We start from the raw sequence: 17,812 nt of genomic DNA, 5'->3' as shown, positions 1-17,812 counted from the left end.
ATTCTTCATTTCTCATCATAAAGTGATTCAGAAATCGAATCAGAGCAATAAAAACGCTGAATATGGCAATCCTTCCACTCGACGTGATTTCATAAGGCTCACTTTCTTCCTTCCTGGCCATTCACCTCGTCCTCCTGCTCCTTCACCCTTCACAACTTTACTTTACTTTACACACTCCGTTGTTATATTTATCAAACCTAATCACAAATCCAATTCTTAACGCTTAGCTTGGAATACAATGGGGTGCGGGAAGTGGGTGCGTGTTGTACGTAGTAAATTCACTCCTCGCAAGGCAAACTTTCCCTCATATTCGGAAGAAGAGTGCCAAAGGCCAAGCTGACGATAAGCCAGGCACACATTTCTCCAATCCTTCTTCTCTCCTCTTCCTGCATAAGCACATTTTCTCCACCACACAAAAGCAGGCAGGCAGGCAAGGTTACACTTACGGGATCGCATTGATTTAACGGTGTAAAAGTTACAGCAATAATAATGCAGGCAGGAGCAGAAGGAAATCCTGCTCCCACGTTCTGCCCGGAAAAAGCAGTGAGGAAAAAACGGGAAATTTCCAATTGTGTCCAGGAATAGAGTTTCCATTAATTTACAAAACCGAGGAATAGCCATTTTATCTTTATGCGTACTTAATAATATGATTTTTCTAATAAAAAATATTCGACGTTGTTCATTCACAAAAATTAGTAATTAATTAAATAACATTAAACTCAGTCTAAAATTAAGATTCTCCCCATAATTTATACATATTTTACCGAATTTTTAACCATTCCTCGGTCCCATCTGTCCCTACCTTCAATTCCGCTCTGCCAGAATAATATGGAGAAAAGTAAAGCAGCAGCAGCAAACCAATAAGTTGTTCAACTCCCGGGTTCCCACTTCCTTCGCTGCTTTACTTCTTTCTCTCAGAGGGGAAAGCGTACTGGATCAATATATTTTCCCCGTTTCGGGTAAATCGGAGAAATTCGGGTGAAATTCCCCTCGTCGCAATCCCAAATGCAATGTTTTCCCGTGTCAGCTCAGCTCAGTAGTCGACTGGACGGGCATGGAGAGTGATTCACTCACTCCAAGTTCAAACTCTTTCATTGACCGACCGACCCAAGAAGATTATAGAATCCGATCGTCTTAAAAACAAACCAAACTTAAAAGCATTCTTGTGCTTGGGAAGATTCGCTGGGTAAAAACATGATACATTTTTAATGAAACTGAACCCACAAAGAATTACCGAAGAGACTCTCACTCTCAGTGCTGCACGTTCTCTCAGAGGTCAAATCGAAGTGAGCAGTGAGTGACAGGAGAAAAAAAAACTTTACCTTTTTTACATTTTTCATCCCAAAGAAAAGTTAAATTTATTAGGAAAGGATTGTTTTTGGAGGAAGTCAAAGAAGAAGAAAACTTAATTGTTCTCCGGATGTAAATGTACACAAATTCGTGACAAAGTTTGTTCAACTATAATTTTATTATTATTATTAGTTGTTTGTTGTTGGAATTAATGATGGAAGGCAGTCCCCGGCGGAGGACGGGGAGGCGACTTTCCTTTCTCAATTGCTGTCTCGTTTTGACACTGTTTTCGTCCTCGTCGTCATCCTCCTCCGTCGTCGTGGGTGCCAACGAGACGGACGTTAACGCACTTGGAGGCGAGTTCGAGGCCGCTTTTCAAGGTAAGCATTTGAACAGTTGCATCATAACGGTTCACGTAACGAGGCCTGCTCGTTTACGAATTGCGACTTCTCTGACAGTTTGTACATACACTTTCATCAAACTTTTATGAAATGTCTCGTCGCAATAATAACACTTGGGGAAAATTGTTCATACTTTTTTTCCAGCACGATTTACGCTCCTCTCCATCTGAATTATTGATCACGTACCACGTACCGAAGAAAAGTAATGAGTGAGGATGAGGAGGACGAAAAGAGCAAAAATTTCTGAAAAAAAATATCCGGATGATAGATAATTCAAATCCTTTGTTATCTTTATGTATACTCGGAGTAAAATTCCATTATTATGCAACGGACAAAACCTTCGCCTCAGCCTTTTCTCCTGTGCAATGGAATAATATGGATGTGAAACGAAACTTGAGTAGGATTTGCAAACACAAATGGCAAATTTCGTGGGAATTTGTCCACCTGCCATGTATCCCATCACCTGTAGGCTCTCTCTACAACCTTTGGGAATGAATTATGGTATTTATGCAATGTAATCTTTGCTCGAATTTGAATTTGGGCCATATTTAGAATTGTACTATGGTCTAGGTTGGACACGAAAGTGGAAAGAAATTGGAAAAGTACAATTTATTTTAAAAACTAGAGAAAACTGGAAAAAATTGCGTAACTGAGTCTAGCCAAACTTGAATTTAGCCCATATTTAAAATTGTATCGTCTGGCCTGGACCAAACTACAATTTTCCTTAAAACTGAAAAAAGAACCAGAGAAAAATGGAAAAAATTGCATAACTGGCTTGAATTCCGGGTAGAATAATGAATGTGTCTAACCAACCATCCAGTTTAATAGGTATCGCTATAAAAAGGGCGAGAATGGTGGAATTATTGCAGGTGGACGTGGAGGAAACTGGGAGAGTGAACATAATGAGATTTATTATCAAGTGACTTTCCCTCAAGTTGGCTGAGCTGAACGAAGGTGAAACCCGTCACATTAAATAAATTGCTTTCACTGAGACTACCTGTCTGCCTGCCCTGTAAGTCAAAATTATGCTGGTAACCGACCCACCGACCACGCCACGCCACGCTGTTATACGAATACGAATTTTATGCATACGAACCAGGAATTAGGGCAAGATGCAAATTATACATACCAACTTTCTCTGCCCAGCAGCATATGCAAATTAGAGGGGAGAGGCATTTTATTATAAAATTTGGCTGCCTAGTACGTCTTGGTACTCATTGTGCCCCACCTGCGGCGATGCATGCCAACCTATTCACCATTTCGAAATACTTGGTTATTATGCAGAATAGGAAATCGCTTTTCCGCCTGGGACCAAGTTTTTCGGGTAATCCAAACTTTAGCGGATTGCGAAAAATAGAGGTTGTTTTGCATAATTTAGCAAATTAGTTAATGCCATATTTTGATTTGATAATGTCATGTAATGTAATGTAATAAATATGAGCACGATATTTTTTTGTTTGTAAAGGTTAACATTATTTTTGGGATGGGGGGAAATGAAATCAATAAAAATGGGCTTTCGGCCCGTAATAAATTTAATTTTTATATGGGATGTTACACAACTCGGCTCAATTTCTTATGTAACAATGTCAGATAAATATTAGGTTTGAATCACCCCAATCAAAATAAATACGTTACATAATTTCTAATCATGTCAGAAATGACGACACAAATTAAGCCGACGAGACATTGCATAATGGTGCACAACGCAGCACCCTTGAGACGATCAACCTGACACGTGGTAATTACAACAAAACTTGAAGTATGTTTATTCAGGAAGAAAGTATAAGTTTTCGTTGGATGCAGGCAGCATTTCACTCTTCAAAATAAACAGTCACCCAAACGAACATAATAAAGTGGCATCATTTGTAAAATAACTCATGAAAATATTGTGATTTATAACCTTTGACCTCATCCTCACGGTCATGGGTTGGTCGGAGATCAAAAATATTGACGGCATTGAATTCATGGTGAAATTTCCCTTAAAATGACACCACCTATGAAAATTAAGGTTAAATTTAATTTTGGACCACACCCCCTCGCGCTGTGGGGGTGTTCCAATTTTCCCCATTATCGAACTCAACCTAGAATAAAAAATTAAAAGCACAATTCCGAAAACGGGGTTTCATTATGTTGACGCGTTCTAGAGATATGTATCCTGCCCACAGACGGACATATACGGACAGACAAAACGATCACAACAAGCGCCTCACGCCACTTAATAAAATAGCAACTCTCTGCCTCCATATTATGTCGTGTCACTCACTATTCTTGAGCAAGTCAAAGGCAGCCAGTGCATTGGCCACGTAGACTTTATAGCTGGGACAAAAGGGGACAATACTGCATCCTCAAGTCAGGAAAGGCAGGCAGACAGATTTTCACTCCGACAAGCACAGCCAGTAAACGATCTGAAATCCTGGTAAGGTAGAGAGAGAGACGTGGTTTGGTTTAGTGTATGATTTTCTACTTTCTCTCTCCGCATGAAAAGGTCCATAAGCAGGATTTTGCTGGGAGAAAGCGCGATCCGAGAGTAGTGTGCGACAGGGACGAATGGCGGAGGTGGGACTCCATATTTCACCTGTCAACAAATATTTCTCAACTCACTTTTCTCCCATTTAATAAAGCAACGAGAGCCAAGAGAGAGAAAGTGGGCAAACATTTGCATCCTCGCTTATTCGAACCAGCACCAATAACAGCAGGCATCACATTACAGAAAACATGCAAATCTGCGTAATGGGAAACTTTTGAAATAAAAGTTGTTTTTATTTACGTCGGTACAGTAAAATGACAAAAATTGTGGGGAGTAAAGACGAGACGTGAGTTTTTTTGGATAATAATAACATGTTTTTTGTTTGGTGGATAATGTGACACAATTTCGGGACGCATTTATGGAATGAGAAATAAAATACGTTATGTCGCTGCACGTTATTATTTATGTACGTATGAAAAGTAACGTAGGACTTGATGATTCATCGTCAAAATGGGAAAAATCAGGATATTTCTCGGCTCTGGGAATTTATTTCAAAATTCTGGATTACGAGTTTATAGTGCAGGTCGTTGCAAAGTTTTTAAAAATATACACTCCAGATTTTGAAAGTTTTTGAAGGTGGAAATCTCAAGTTTAAGAAGCCTTCAGAAAAGTTGGAACTCGTCTAAACTGGGTTAAAAAACTCACCGCCATTCTATTAATCAACTTACTGACTAGAAATTTGTCGCCCAGAATTTTAAAATTCCTAGAGGCAAGAAATGATTAAAAATTTGCCAGTTTTGACGATTTTAGCAACGAGTCATCGAGTCCTACGTTGCGGAATGTGCGGATATTGAATTGATGAAAGTACGGCGTAGCGTGGCTAGAATTTCGTGTATGTAATTGCGTATTATTTATTATTGGGGACACACAGGATAAAATTATCTTTTTATGGAAAACTCTACGTTTACTTATATGTACATATAAACGCTATGTACATATAGCATCGATCGGACGTAGATGCACCATATGTAATTATTCTTCCTTGTATGATATGATGATACATGTGAATTAACTTGGTCGTGGGGTGGTTGCTCTGTAGAAAGAATTTGCATGATTTGTTGGTCTCGCACCGTGGCGTGGTGTGTATGACAAGAACAATTAACCTAATTTCGAACTGAAATGCACAATTCGTCCGTCATCCGTGTGTAACTTTTGCTCAAATTGATTTATTTAATCAAATCGATTCTTCCAAAAACAAGCTAAAATAAGATAACTTAAAATTCTGGCACAATATTTCAGTCAAATAATAAAACTACACTATATTTAGCTGCGCGATTAAAAATAAGATACAAAATAACTGCGATAAATTAAACTTTGCGGCTGCCTTATCGAAATTTGGCTACTTTTTGGAAAATTTAGTACGGCATGGTTGCCTCCTGGCTCCACTTGTGAGTATCGTTGATGTGCTTGTGCCAGTCGAGATTTTGCTGCTGGAGGGACTCCCCCCTTTCCGCGGCTGCCTTGCCGGACATGACCATCGCCCCACTCGCCACGACAGCGGCAAACATGAAGATCAGGTTCATACGAACGATTGCCAAACTCCGGGCTCGGTGAATAACGTTCCCACTGCAAAACAAAAAATTATCACAAATTTTAATCAAGATCCAGATAATAATCATGGCATGAAATTGGGCATGAGTTATATGTAAATGCTTACTCGATAAGTCTGGGAATCGCATCTCCCTCAACGTAGTGACCACTCCATCGCAGGAAAACACGGTCGAGCGTGGTCGGAATCAGTTTTGGTTTCGGGGGTCCTAAAATTTCAAAAATATTAGTTTAAAATATTAGTTTAGTTTTAAAAAATTCCAGGAAATTTATCCTCTTAAACCTCACCAAGCGAAAACGGTCCACTATACGCAGGAGAACATGACGCCGTGGCGGATGCTGTTTGCCCCAGTGTTCTAATCGGTTGAAGAAACGTCCCACCGATAAGATGCCTCGTTACCGCGATGGGTTTCTTGCTGGGATTTATAGTCAGGAAATTCATGGCGATTCAGATTTCAGTTCAGTTCAGCTTTATCCAAGGTTCAGATTTCAACTTTTTATTTATGACGAAAACTTTTCGTACTAAAAATTTCCGAGTTTTATTTATACCAGGGACACAAAAAAGGATTAAGTTTCGGTTTAAGAGGAATTTGAAATCAGACTGATACCAAATGCAGGACAGCGTCTCCATTTTATACGGAAGGGCTTCCCCGACTACGTGCCGCAGCCAAGAAGACTGAACTAAACCACTAATTGCTTTGATCTCACTTCTTATTACATGCATGGCTGAAGAAGTGCATGCATAATAACAGTCAGTCAGTCATATTTAAAATACATGCATCCACAACAACAATCTGGCCTTACTTCTTATTTACTGATGGAAGTACATACGAGAAGCTTTGCCCATCCTGCAATAATAAATTATTATGACTCCACTATGTCGAAATGCAATGCAATTCAGCAATGCATATTTTGCTATTTACCAACAACAAAATTATTTGCATGAGTGAGGAAGTAAAACTAAATAATATGAGGCGAGGGATGTGTCTCTAACCCCTCGTAACGCATATTTATGTATGATTTAACCCTTTTACATATCTATAATACACGGCACGTTGTGCTGTCAAGTTCTCATAATAATATCAAGTTTCTACCGTTGTAAGATAGTTCGTTAAGCCTTATTTAGCTCGCCATATCATAAATTTCTTTATGCACTTCTATTGTGTATGCATATATTTACTTACATTACACGAGCCCAGGGAACGTGAGCAGAGACAGGTCCACCACGCAAAGTCAGTGTCAAATCCATCACCAGCAATGTTTTTTTGGCCTATTTAAAGCCTCTCTGGAACTTGTTTATGTATTTATAGCGTCACATTAATTGAGGATGACTTTCATTAAATTAGAAATCACGGAGGGTTTAAGCCTTGAAAGTTTTTTGCATACGGTGAATTTGCTTATGCAAAATTATGGGGCATATTATTCTCTCCTCGGTTCGATTTTCCTGCGGTTTAGCACATAATCATAAACTGGAGAAGAACAAGCAATCAGCGTCGTCCTTAATGGGAAGACAAGACAAGTACCACTTGTTAACAGCGTGGCCATTATCGTCCATCAAATTGTCACTGTGTGCTAGACGAGTATGTAAGAGATCAATAAATACGTGTTTTCACACGGAGGAACAACTTTGTCTTGTGGTGACGACGACACCTCACCGTGATTTTATTTTATGGCTTATCTGTCACTTCTTATTGTTTACTTGGAGTTTATAAATGTTATCTTGCTCAAATTTTGAACTATTTTCATACCACGCAAAAAACTTACTTTTAGTTAGTTATTTGTAACTTTGATAAGAAAGTTATAAATGCTTAGACAATTTTTACAAAAATTTCCAGCTTGGAAAATTAGCCGCAGTTTGTGAATGTACCTTTATTTTGGAAATGTTTGGATAAATTAAACTAATTTTGCAAAACTTATGCTTTTTTGTATTAAAAAGTACTTTGATAACATTTTGATGAATTTTAATGGTCACATTTCGGTATCTCCAACTATAGAATAATAATAATTTACTCTTGAAAATTCCTCAAAATTTATAAAAGCCTCATTTGTCCGAGCGTTCGAATATATCTCAAAATAAATACGTTATTTCATTCATAAACAAAATTCAAAACGACCTTAAACCCAAACAAATTCACAAAATAAATACGTACAAAAACATCATTTCTTCGCACGTACTAAAATTATGCAAATCATGGAAGGTCATGTTCTCCAAAAGTGCATCAACACAAAACAAGCCCAACGTCGTCATCCACCTCCACCTCCTTCTTCCTTCCTACTTGAATAAAGTTCTGGCTGCATGCATAAATAAAATCAGCAGCACTTTAAGAAGACGTCACTCCTCAATCCAAACGCAGAGGAGCTTAAAACCATATCTTAGCCAACAACTCGACGTGCACTTTATGATGTGACCCAACCAACTTCAACTCCACTTTACACTTATCATCCTCAGTCAACAGAAGTGAAGCTGGCGTCCTTCCTGCTGCTTGGCCTTATCGTCAGAGAGATGAACCTATCTACTTAAATAATATCGCCATTATTATCTCCTTGGCCCAGCAGCAGAACTCTTCTTTGGAGAACTGTTTTGATTTTAAGGGATTATGATCAGCGTTAAAAGGCTGCTGAAATGGCAAAGGTAGTCGCAGCAGCAGGAGGAATTTTACTTAATAGGATCTCCACTACATTAAAGGTCTTAATTAAATCCTGACGATGACGGGGTGTCATTAATTGTGAAGGAATTTCATATTTCAAAAGTAAGCCAGCCTCCTTTCACTGCGATGAGAAATATGTAGTTCACCCGGGCAAAAGTAATTTTATTAATCCGATTAAAATCTGGGTGGAGAATTTTTTTAATTTGGATTAAATACGTGCGTCACAGAAGGACTGTTTTTTATAAAAATTTAGGGACTCAACAGATTTTTGGGAATGCTCACATGAAAAGAGTTTACGATTTACTAACTGCGCCATTAAATTCCCATCATACTAACAAACTTGCAGCCTATTATGTATTAACCAAAAGCCGGAAATTCTCCCATTCTTGGTGATTAACACGGTACATAAAAGCATAAATAAATGAGCTGCAAATCTGCACCCACCATTTCATCACTTTCCCAGCAATTGAACATTTTATAGACATCGCTCCACTTCCAATACAGATCTTTCATTACACGGCTAAAACCAACCACAGCGGAAAAATTGGGATGAATATCGAACAAAAGTTTTGTTTTATGAAGTGAAATCATATCATTATTTGTCGTCTCTCTCGTCCATGAAAAGAAAGTAACCCGCACTTTTACTTTTACGTCAAGCAGACATCATAACATGAGCAGAGGGCGGATATGTATTTACGACTGAAACGCTGAAATATTTATGAAATATGTACCAAAAAAATAAACAAAATTCGCAAAATTTGTGCTTCTGAATATAATGCTCAGAATTGTTTTTTGCAGTCGAATTTCTTTGAGCAAAAAAAATTCGTATCAAATCTTGAAATATTTACAAAATATTTCGATTTCAGAAAATTTGACAAAATAAATAAAGACTAAACATATTTACAAAATGTATGTATTTTTGAACAAATATGTAAAATATTTGCGTATTTTTCAAATAAATAGCGGAAAAATTATAAAAATTTATATGTTTACAAACCTAGAAATATGTGAAAATATGTGAAAATATTTTGAAATTTTTACAATCTATTCGAGTAAGCCAACACTCCCACAAAGTTTGACCATCGGTCGTCACCAAACGAAAAATTTGAAAATAAATACATATCCACCCTCTGCCCATAATACTACAGCGTTCCTTCCTTCCTTTTTTATGTATGTATGTCGTCCTCATTTTGCCATCTTATGAGCGATGAAACCCAGGATTAATTTTTGCCGTTTCTTCTTTCTCTCTCCACTTTATGGTGAAAAGGGAAAGTTTTGGCGCATGAAAAACTTGTAAAGTCCCTCATGTGTAAAATAAAGTGACGGGATTAAGTATGTAGACTTGGTAAACTTAAACTGTCTCAGACACAACAGAACAGAACAGAACTCTTCATATTCAAATTTTATTTCATTTTATCAACCATCCAACTAAATTCGGGGTATTAAACTTTTTAAGAAAAAAAGTGTTCTCGCCAAAAAAAAATTGAGTAGTTGTTTCATGTTCAAGAAGAATAAAATTGTAAAATAAGAGGTAGACAGGAAAACTGTTTGAAAAATGTTGTGCTGCTCTTGTCAAGCTCCTTTTTTTAGCCCGAGCGAGTGGAAAATAATCGATACTTGATACAAAGGGGAGGATTTTTTGTTTCATACAGAAAAAAATAATGAAGGACGACGACCACAGGCTAAGAACAATACGACCACAAGTAACAAAACCGCACGAAATATTGTGTAATTAATGAGAACAAAGCCAGCTTATGTACGTAGTGACGAAAGTGGGAGTGGAATTAAAAATGCAATTATTTCTCTGTAAAGTTCAGAATGAAAATTTATTTCGTAATTCGGGTTTTTGTTTTGTTTTCACAATTTTATTCATATAAATTCATAATCCGCATTTATATGAAAACAAAGCGAGGTTATGTATGTATGCAATGACGAAAGAGGGAGTAGCATTAAAAATGCAATTATTTAATTCTGTCTAAAATTCTGAATGAAAATTTATTTCGCAAGTTTTTTTCTCACAATTTTATACAAATTCATAATCCGAATTATGAACAACAGGCAGTTCTTTTAGGATCCGCAGGCAGGCTGGCACCTAATATACAAGCCTCGCCTCTGTTGCGCCAGACAGGATTGGCAGGCATAGGAATCTCTCCGATTGTTATTATTGTTGAACGAGCCACACCCAATGCAACCCACCCTCAAACCTCGTCGCTGCTGGGCTAAACACGTGTCACAAAATGAGGGGCGAAATTGGCGTTTTTCTCGCTCTTCGGATTGCTCATCTGGGGATGAAATTAGGCATTTACCATTTGCGACATGGTGTATACATATAAATTCATGAGCCAGCTTATCTATCTAACCTTCACCTGCATCGTCTTCCCCGAGATCATTGTCAACATCGTTATCGGCCTCGTCGTCACCGTTATCGTCTTGACCAAGTACTTGTTCCGATTGGGACAGGAATGTTGCCAAACCGAGGAGAAGAATCGTCCAGACTGCGAATCGAGACATTTTGTAAATTAAACTTAAATGTTCACAAAAAAATCCAAACTGATTAGATATTGATGGAAAATGTTGACTTTATAAAGAATGAAAAATGTGTTTACAAGGAAAAGGTTGACCAATTAAGTAAAAGAGCCACATCCTTTCGGTAAAAAAAGCTGAAAATAAATAGGGAACGAGGAAAGTGGACGGTGGAGGTTAGGTTGCTGGAAAAGTTGACCAGTGTTTCGTTTCTTGCGGGTTTGCTAAATTTCTTGTACTGAAAAACAAGAAATGCAAGTAATGCGAGGTGCAAGAAACTGGGAGAAAGTGCAAGAAATCTAGACATGAAGTACAGCGACAGGTCGTAGTTTGTTGCATTTCTTGCAGATCAAAATCGCTACAAAAACCACTTTCTTGCCGTTATTTCTTGCAAATGGTTACTTGCTTTTACCCGAAACACTGGTCGGCCGTTGAGTTTTACTAATAATCCAAGATCACAGATAACAGCTCTCCGTACTGGATTATAGAGTGACCAATTAAAAGAAAGTATACAACCAAACCAGCAGTTTTCTTATTGCCTGGCTTGACTCATCCAGCCCCAGAATATTGATCGTTAAATGTTCCCCGTTAAATTACAATGTTTCCTTTCCGTCTAAATTTTCCAATTGACATGCGAACACGGTGAACATTGTCGTCTCGTCGTCAGTCTTGTCAATTATTCGGCCAATTAAATAATTAAACTTTGCATGCACCTCATCCATAATGGCGGCCATTTTGCGGGGTACGTAATTCCCAAAAATACCTACCTACGTAGATACATGTCAGAATACCTCTTCTTACATCACGGCAGGATCGAGAAAGTCGAAAATTCCTGGGAAAATAAACGGTGGTCGTTCCCTCATCTTTCCTACACTCACACGCAATCGGGGAATTGACATTTACCTAAATTAGACATAGGCGGCCATGGGCAGGCAGATCGCGAGCAATAAAATTTTCCATCCAAGAGTAGAATAAAGCCCGAAAATCGGTGCAATTCAGTCGAATTAATGGCACACTTTGGCCAGGAAAATCGAGGCAGGAGGAGAGACTCCTTCCAACTATTTCGCATTACACGTTATTCTGCATTCATTCCATTATTAGAGAATTGATAACTAAAAGGCGAAATTAATTTTAGGTTGGTCCTCCTCCAACCAAACCCTCTCTAATTCAACTGCTCAGTCTCCCATTGCATATGTAACCAGTGTTTCGGGTTTGCTACATTTCTTGTAAAGAAATGCAAGAAATGCGAGGTGCAAGAAACTGGGAGAAAGTTCAAGAAATATACGCCATCTAGCCACGCGCTGTTTAAACTATAGCGCGTAATTTCTCGCGCTTTATACTTCTTGCAGGTCAAAATACGTGCAAGAAACCACTTTCTTACGGTTATTTCTTCCATTGCAAGCCACGAAATGCGAGGTGCAAGAAACTGCGAGAAATGCGCTCAATTTAGCCACGCGCAGTATGAAATCTAGCGTGAAATTTCTCACGCCTTGCATTTCTTGCACGTAAAAACACCCGCAAAAAACCACTTTCTCCCCCTTATTTCTTGCAAATGCTTCCTTCCCCCCGACACCCTGTGCTCCTAACGTGGCATTAATTTGTCCATCCTGGTCTGGCCTGAACCTCTGAACAAAATCCCATTTCGAAAATGAGGCAATCTCTACATCCATACATATTTTTGGCTGACCGACGAAAAGCCTGAAAATTATTTACACGAAACTCATCTAAAATGAGTGGAATTCAGAGGGGAGGGAAACATTCATTTTCATGAGTCCAAAAACCAATCCAATCCAATATTGAGCACTTCATTCTTTTAGCATGTGAGGCAAAACTAGCGGAAAATGAGTTCCTCCATTCGATTCAGGCGAACTTTGTGGCGATGCTGGTGCTTACTTTCACTCACTCAATGCTGAAAAACTTCTTACTTTCCCTTTGTACATACATACTTACTCACTCACATATTTGGCCAGTAGAGAACACCAAACTCGTGGAATACTTTGTCCATATTATGAGAGGCATGTGTTATGTGTTGCTTGTTTGTTAGTGTAGTGGGAGAAAGGCTACATTGTACGTATGTAAGCACATACATATTGTAAATATCGATTAATCAATCAACCACCCGTCCAACAATATGCATACAAACATTCATTTCGTACTGAAATCCACGCTCCCCTCTCCTCAAGGGAAAGTTTTTGTCCAGCCTAATACCAGACCACCACGTCCACGATAATAATACAGCACGGGGAAACGGGACGTTTACTTACTCGCAGGGAAAAGTTTGGACGGGAACAAAAGCACCCAACAAAACGGTATGTGCATATGTACATGGCAAGTGTAAATATGGACTGGGTTGTCAACCCGTGAAGGATGATGGTGAATAAACAAAAGGCAATTTATTTATTAAATTAGTCCCGTTTTTTGGAGGGGGGAGAGAAAATGGGGAAATTTTATTTTTTGGAAATTATTATTTATTTTTTAGTTTGATTTTGAAGCCAATTAATTGGCCAATTAATAAAATTAGATCGAATTTGAATTTTGGTTAGTTCGAATTCGAAAAGTAAAAATGCTACCGATTTTGTCACGAATCTTAAAATTACTTTTAAATGTGCAAAACGGAAATTTTGTCAAATCGGGCAGAAAATCACACAATTTATTATATTTTCCAAAATATATTTTTTACTCTGCAAAAACTGTAAAATGGTTATATTTATATTGATGTTAGTTTTATGCTTTATTATTACTCATCAACTTTACCTAGAGGAAGGTATTTTAGCACAAATAAGAGGTTTTTCACCGTAAAAGTGAATGGCTACCTCAATTCTTGTGTGTGATTAGTGGTCTCACATGGGCACTGAAAAGTCCGAAATGGCCCCATTTTATGTTAGACCCTCCGAATAAAACAAATGCAGCGGCTTTCTTTTTCTCGAAAGGATGGATCTCAAAGTAGGTGACAGACTTTGAGAGCGAGATTGAGTTTGACCAGGCGGAAATTATTATGGGGACCTTTACTTACATGCTGTTTTGACCGCAAGTAATCCATAGAATTTCTCCATGTGTGGATAAATCTGGTGGATAAAACTTTCCTCCTCGTTGGTCACATTTGTGCTGAGAGTGCGAAAGGAAACTGGGCTAATGATCCACCCACCAGAGACAGAGAGACAGCAAAAAGTGGACCAACCATTCATGCACGGAGCCTCTGTCCAGGACAGGATTTTACTGCCCTTTCGCGTCAACGCGGCTTAATTATGTATCGTCCTTCTTGGACTAAAACTTATCTGCTATGCCAAGTCAAAGTGGACGAGTTTCCACTTTACGTTTGGGTTAAAATGAGACGGTTTTGATCAATTTTGACGACGTAGCGAATTTATTAAAAATCTTGTTAATTACGAAATTTAATAAATAAATAGGTAGAAATATTTGTCGTTCAAAGGAATTGATTTCTAGTAAATTAATTATTTCGCTAATCAATTAAATCGTCTTTTTTTGCTAAATTCAGTATTTTTAGAATTGCGACCCTTTAAAGCGTCATTTTATCCAAAAATTTCACCAATAACAGATTTTGACGACGTTACGAATTCATTGAAAAAATTGTATTAATATCAAAATTTAACTAATAGATAGGAATATTTCTCCTTCAATTGATTACCTGTAAACTAATTATTTCTCTAAAGCGTCATTTTATTCAAAATTATTACCAGTAACAAATTTTGACGACGTTACGAACTTATTGCAAAAAATTTATTAACCCACCAAAATTTAATAAACAGGTAGAAATATTTGTCGTTCCAAGTAAGCAATTGATTCCCCATAAATTAATTATTTCTCCAAATCGTCACATCACACTTTGTTCGTTCTCATTTTGACAGAATGTGGAAGTAGAACTGTCCAATTATTTAGCATCGATCCAATTACATAAGCGTCTGATCGTGTCCAGCGCAATTTACTCGAAAGGAATCCACCACTCCTTCCTTCCGTCCATCACTTGAGAGTTAGTTGGTTGGTGGTTCTTAAGAAGAAACCGAGGAATTCGGACAAGTGCAACTTATCACGTTCAGCTTGTCGAGATCAGCGTTTTATCTCACTCTTACACAAATGTTGCTGCTACTTTTCCCCAAAAAAGACACATCCGTCCGTCCATCCTACTTCGACTGCCAGTAAAATACAGACTCTTGTGAGAATCCGCTTTTCGCGAATTCTTTCTTGTTCTTTTTTGTGGTGAAAGTTTTTAGCGATAGTGAGATTGGCGAATTTCTCGGAGGAATTCGCACAAGAATATTTCCAATCTAGAAAAAGTTGAGATGTGTCGGTCACATTATTTGTATTATTTCCTTTTGTTATGTCCCCGGTTAAACTCTTGGAATGAAAGTGGTCGCCTTTGTCAAGGTTTTGCGAGAAGAATGGGAAACTGTGTGGGCTTGCTGCTTTCGATTTCAATGCGATTCACACCAAGGTCCGAAATGGCAAATGTTTTACAATTCTGTCTGTGCCGAATTTCGATCAGAAATCTTCTTATTATTGAGATTGACATAACCTTCAAATGTTTTGATGCGCTTTGATGTTTGAATGATTCATGAGAAGTGGTAAATTCCATCCGAGACAGGTTTTGGGGACTTGCTTAACTTTTTATGTGACATTTCGAGAGAAAATTTTTGAACTTGACGTCGGTCAACATTTGATGATGATTAGAAAACAAAAGAAATATTTATCTTTTGATGAAATGTAGTGTAAGAATTTTGAAATTATTGGTTTCGAAAAATGCAATTTCATTAAATCCTTTAATTTTTATCATGTTGAGATGAGTATTAGCGAAAATAAAGTGCGCAATAATAAGAAAATTGCACACTTTGGCATTCTTATCTTCGACAATAAGTCATTGTGAAACGTTACATAACAATGTACATAATTCACCATTTCCCCAAATTTATTTGGTTCAGCTCAGAATCTGGATTGAAATTTATATATACCAACAATCCAAACAAAATAGTAGCGACTTTTCCATGTCACATATTTTAAAATTCTGGTGTACGTAATATAAATTGTAGCCATTATTCGTCTCAAATTGTACGTAGGTAAAATTGGTCACACAAAATCCAAGAATTCCTCCCTCTCTCTCTTCGGGTTGAAATGTTCCATACATTATAATAGCTGCGTGACTTGCCTAAATGACGAGGCCTGCTTGCGACGAGAGGAAAACCAACCAACCAACTTTCCTTTTATCAACTTTCGCAACTAACTCATCACACCCACCTCGTCGCAAACAGTGGCCGCGGAAGTGTGGGTGGGGACATACCTGTTCACTTTCATTCATTTGAGTGATTATGATGGTGAGTGATTGCATGAAAATGAATTTCAAGTGATTTGAGTGAAAATAATTGAAAGATTCCGTCATTTGAGATGAATGACAAATGAAAGATTTCTCACTCATTTCATTTTTCACCCTATGCTTAATACATGGGGCCAAGTAAGAAATGAAGTCCGATGAAGTGAAATGAAATAAATTTGAATAAAAAATCTTCAGTCAGAAATCGAGATGACTGACTTTTGAATGAAAACTGAATTTTTGAACAGGTATGGGTGGGGACAGAGGGGCAATGTCCCCACGGTTATTCGATGTCCCCGTCATCTGCCCATCTTATACAAATCCTTCCCTCCCCTATCCTAAAATGTTAACGTCCCCCGATGTCCCCACGGCTTCCGCGGCCACTGGTCGCTGGTAGCCAAAGCAAAGCGAGTTCGCAAGCAAAGCAGTGAACATTCGATGGTTCTTCACGTTCAGTTTGTTTAGTAGCTGGTTTTGCCTCCCCTTTATTATCGCCTCCTTTCCTCCCAACTTTCTCTCATCTTGATAACCGTCACGTTTCTCGGCAGACATGACCAAATGCATACGTACATCGTGATGTCCATATGCGACATTTTTCCACCCACCCGCCCAAAATAATGATTATATACCCAGCCGTTTATACGTACATATACCATTCCACGTGTCGGACAGAGAAAAGTAACGTTGCGTTATCAGTTTTTTGAACGGGGTGCAATATAACGATTTACAACTTCACTTTTGTGTGATGTATACTAGGACATTTGGAATCCGCTCCGCACGTCAGTCACGTACATTCTTCTCCTCGGTCGGTGAAAGTAGTGCCACAGTAGCAGCAAGCAAGCAGTTAAAATGACCAAAGAGAGAAGGCGAGCGTGTTGTTGTGTGTCCATGTCATCCGATTCCTTCACGTATTGTTTAGTATGTCGATCTGGTTGGAGGATGTCCATTCCATGTCCGGTCCGTGTGTTTCAAACAAGTCGCGCAATTTTCTTTCATCTCTCGACAACAAGAAGACCATTTTCAGTCAGCATTCTTTTTTTGACCAGACCAGAGATACAGATAGAGAAAGTCTCATTTAGCGATACTCTTCTGCCAATGAGTGGAGCATCGAGAGGGCCGATTTCTTGAGTGGGATGGACCCACCAAGTAATAACTTTTCCTTTCTTCTTCGTGTGTCCAACTAACAATGGAGGTGTCTCAGCGTGTGCTCTCGATTTTGACGAAACTAGTGTCAATTGATAACAAATTTAATTAATATGAAATTTGCAAAATACATGATCTCCCAATGATCACGTTTGTGCATCCGAACAGGAGAAAACGCGCAGTAAATTTGGAAAGTGTAAAACTTGTCGATTTTAAGGCGTACTTTCTCCTCTCTGGATGCAAATATCTTTGCCAAACGTGCCCAATATCGGAGAGCACACGCTAGGAGAGCTCCATTCTAAGAAAATGATTTAGCGACACAATCAGATAACGACTTCACACAGAAAATGAGAGACGTCACTCTTTTCAAAATACATAAAACACGCCTTTCACTTTGGCAAGATTGAAGACA

The 17,812-nt window shown here is 38.2% G+C and overlaps 3 protein-coding genes across 4 annotated transcripts in view; 1 reads left to right on the top strand and 2 right to left on the bottom strand.

Annotated features, from left to right (window-relative positions):
• The first annotated feature begins 1,029 nt into the window (after nucleotides 1-1,029).
• LOC110853143 (pikachurin) overlaps nucleotides 1,030-17,812 on the top strand; it is a 65,446-nt gene continuing 48,663 nt past the window's right edge. The window contains exon 1 of the mRNA XM_022101386.2: nucleotides 1,030-1,670. Coding sequence (XP_021957078.1) covers nucleotides 1,502-1,670 — 169 coding nt within the window. The 5' untranslated portion in view covers nucleotides 1,030-1,501. The remainder of the gene's footprint in view (nucleotides 1,671-17,812) is intronic.
• Nucleotides 5,365-6,570, bottom strand: LOC110853017 (UPF0389 protein CG9231). The gene is made up of 3 exons (XM_022101231.2): nucleotides 6,055-6,570; nucleotides 5,876-5,975; nucleotides 5,365-5,784 (listed from the first exon to the last, which is right to left on the bottom strand). Exons 1-3 carry the CDS (start codon nucleotides 6,206-6,208, stop codon nucleotides 5,574-5,576), a joined length of 465 nt encoding a protein of 154 aa, XP_021956923.1. The 5' UTR covers nucleotides 6,209-6,570; the 3' UTR covers nucleotides 5,365-5,573.
• LOC110853018 lies at nucleotides 10,379-10,985 on the bottom strand. 2 transcript variants are annotated; one of them, XM_022101233.2, is made up of 2 exons: nucleotides 10,781-10,985; nucleotides 10,379-10,696 (listed from the first exon to the last, which is right to left on the bottom strand). In XM_022101233.2, the coding sequence occupies exons 1-2, from the start codon at nucleotides 10,923-10,925 to the stop codon at nucleotides 10,482-10,484; spliced, it is 360 nt and encodes a 119-aa protein (XP_021956925.1). In that variant the 5' UTR covers nucleotides 10,926-10,985; the 3' UTR covers nucleotides 10,379-10,481. The 2 variants fall into 2 exon arrangements, with proteins under 2 accessions (XP_021956925.1, XP_021956924.1); XM_022101232.2 differs by having other exon boundaries at nucleotides 10,775-10,983.

The sequence above is a fragment of the Folsomia candida genome, unplaced genomic scaffold (genome assembly GCF_002217175.1).
Source record: "Folsomia candida strain VU population unplaced genomic scaffold, ASM221717v1 Fcan01_Sc008, whole genome shotgun sequence".
NCBI classification, from domain to species: Eukaryota; Metazoa; Arthropoda; class Collembola; order Entomobryomorpha; family Isotomidae; genus Folsomia; species Folsomia candida.
This window is presented reverse-complemented; position numbering and strand designations above follow the sequence as displayed.

Coding starts and splice junctions, on each gene's coding strand:
- LOC110853017 (XM_022101231.2), bottom strand. CDS start 6,208: ATGAATTTCCTGACTATAAATCCCAGCAAGAAACCCATCGCGGTAACG. Junction 5,976..6,054: donor TAGTGGACCGTTTTCGCTTG/GTGAGGTTTAAG, acceptor TTGAAATTTTAG/GACCCCCGAAACCAAAACTG. Junction 5,785..5,875: donor GCGATTCCCAGACTTATCGA/GTAAGCATTTAC, acceptor TTTGTTTTGCAG/TGGGAACGTTATTCACCGAG.
- LOC110853018 (XM_022101232.2), bottom strand. CDS start 10,925: ATGTCTCGATTCGCAGTCTGGACGATTCTTCTCCTCGGTTTGGCAACA. Junction 10,697..10,774: donor GGAAGACGATGCAGGTGAAG/GTTAGATAGATA, acceptor TTTCATCCCCAG/ATGAGCAATCCGAAGAGCGA.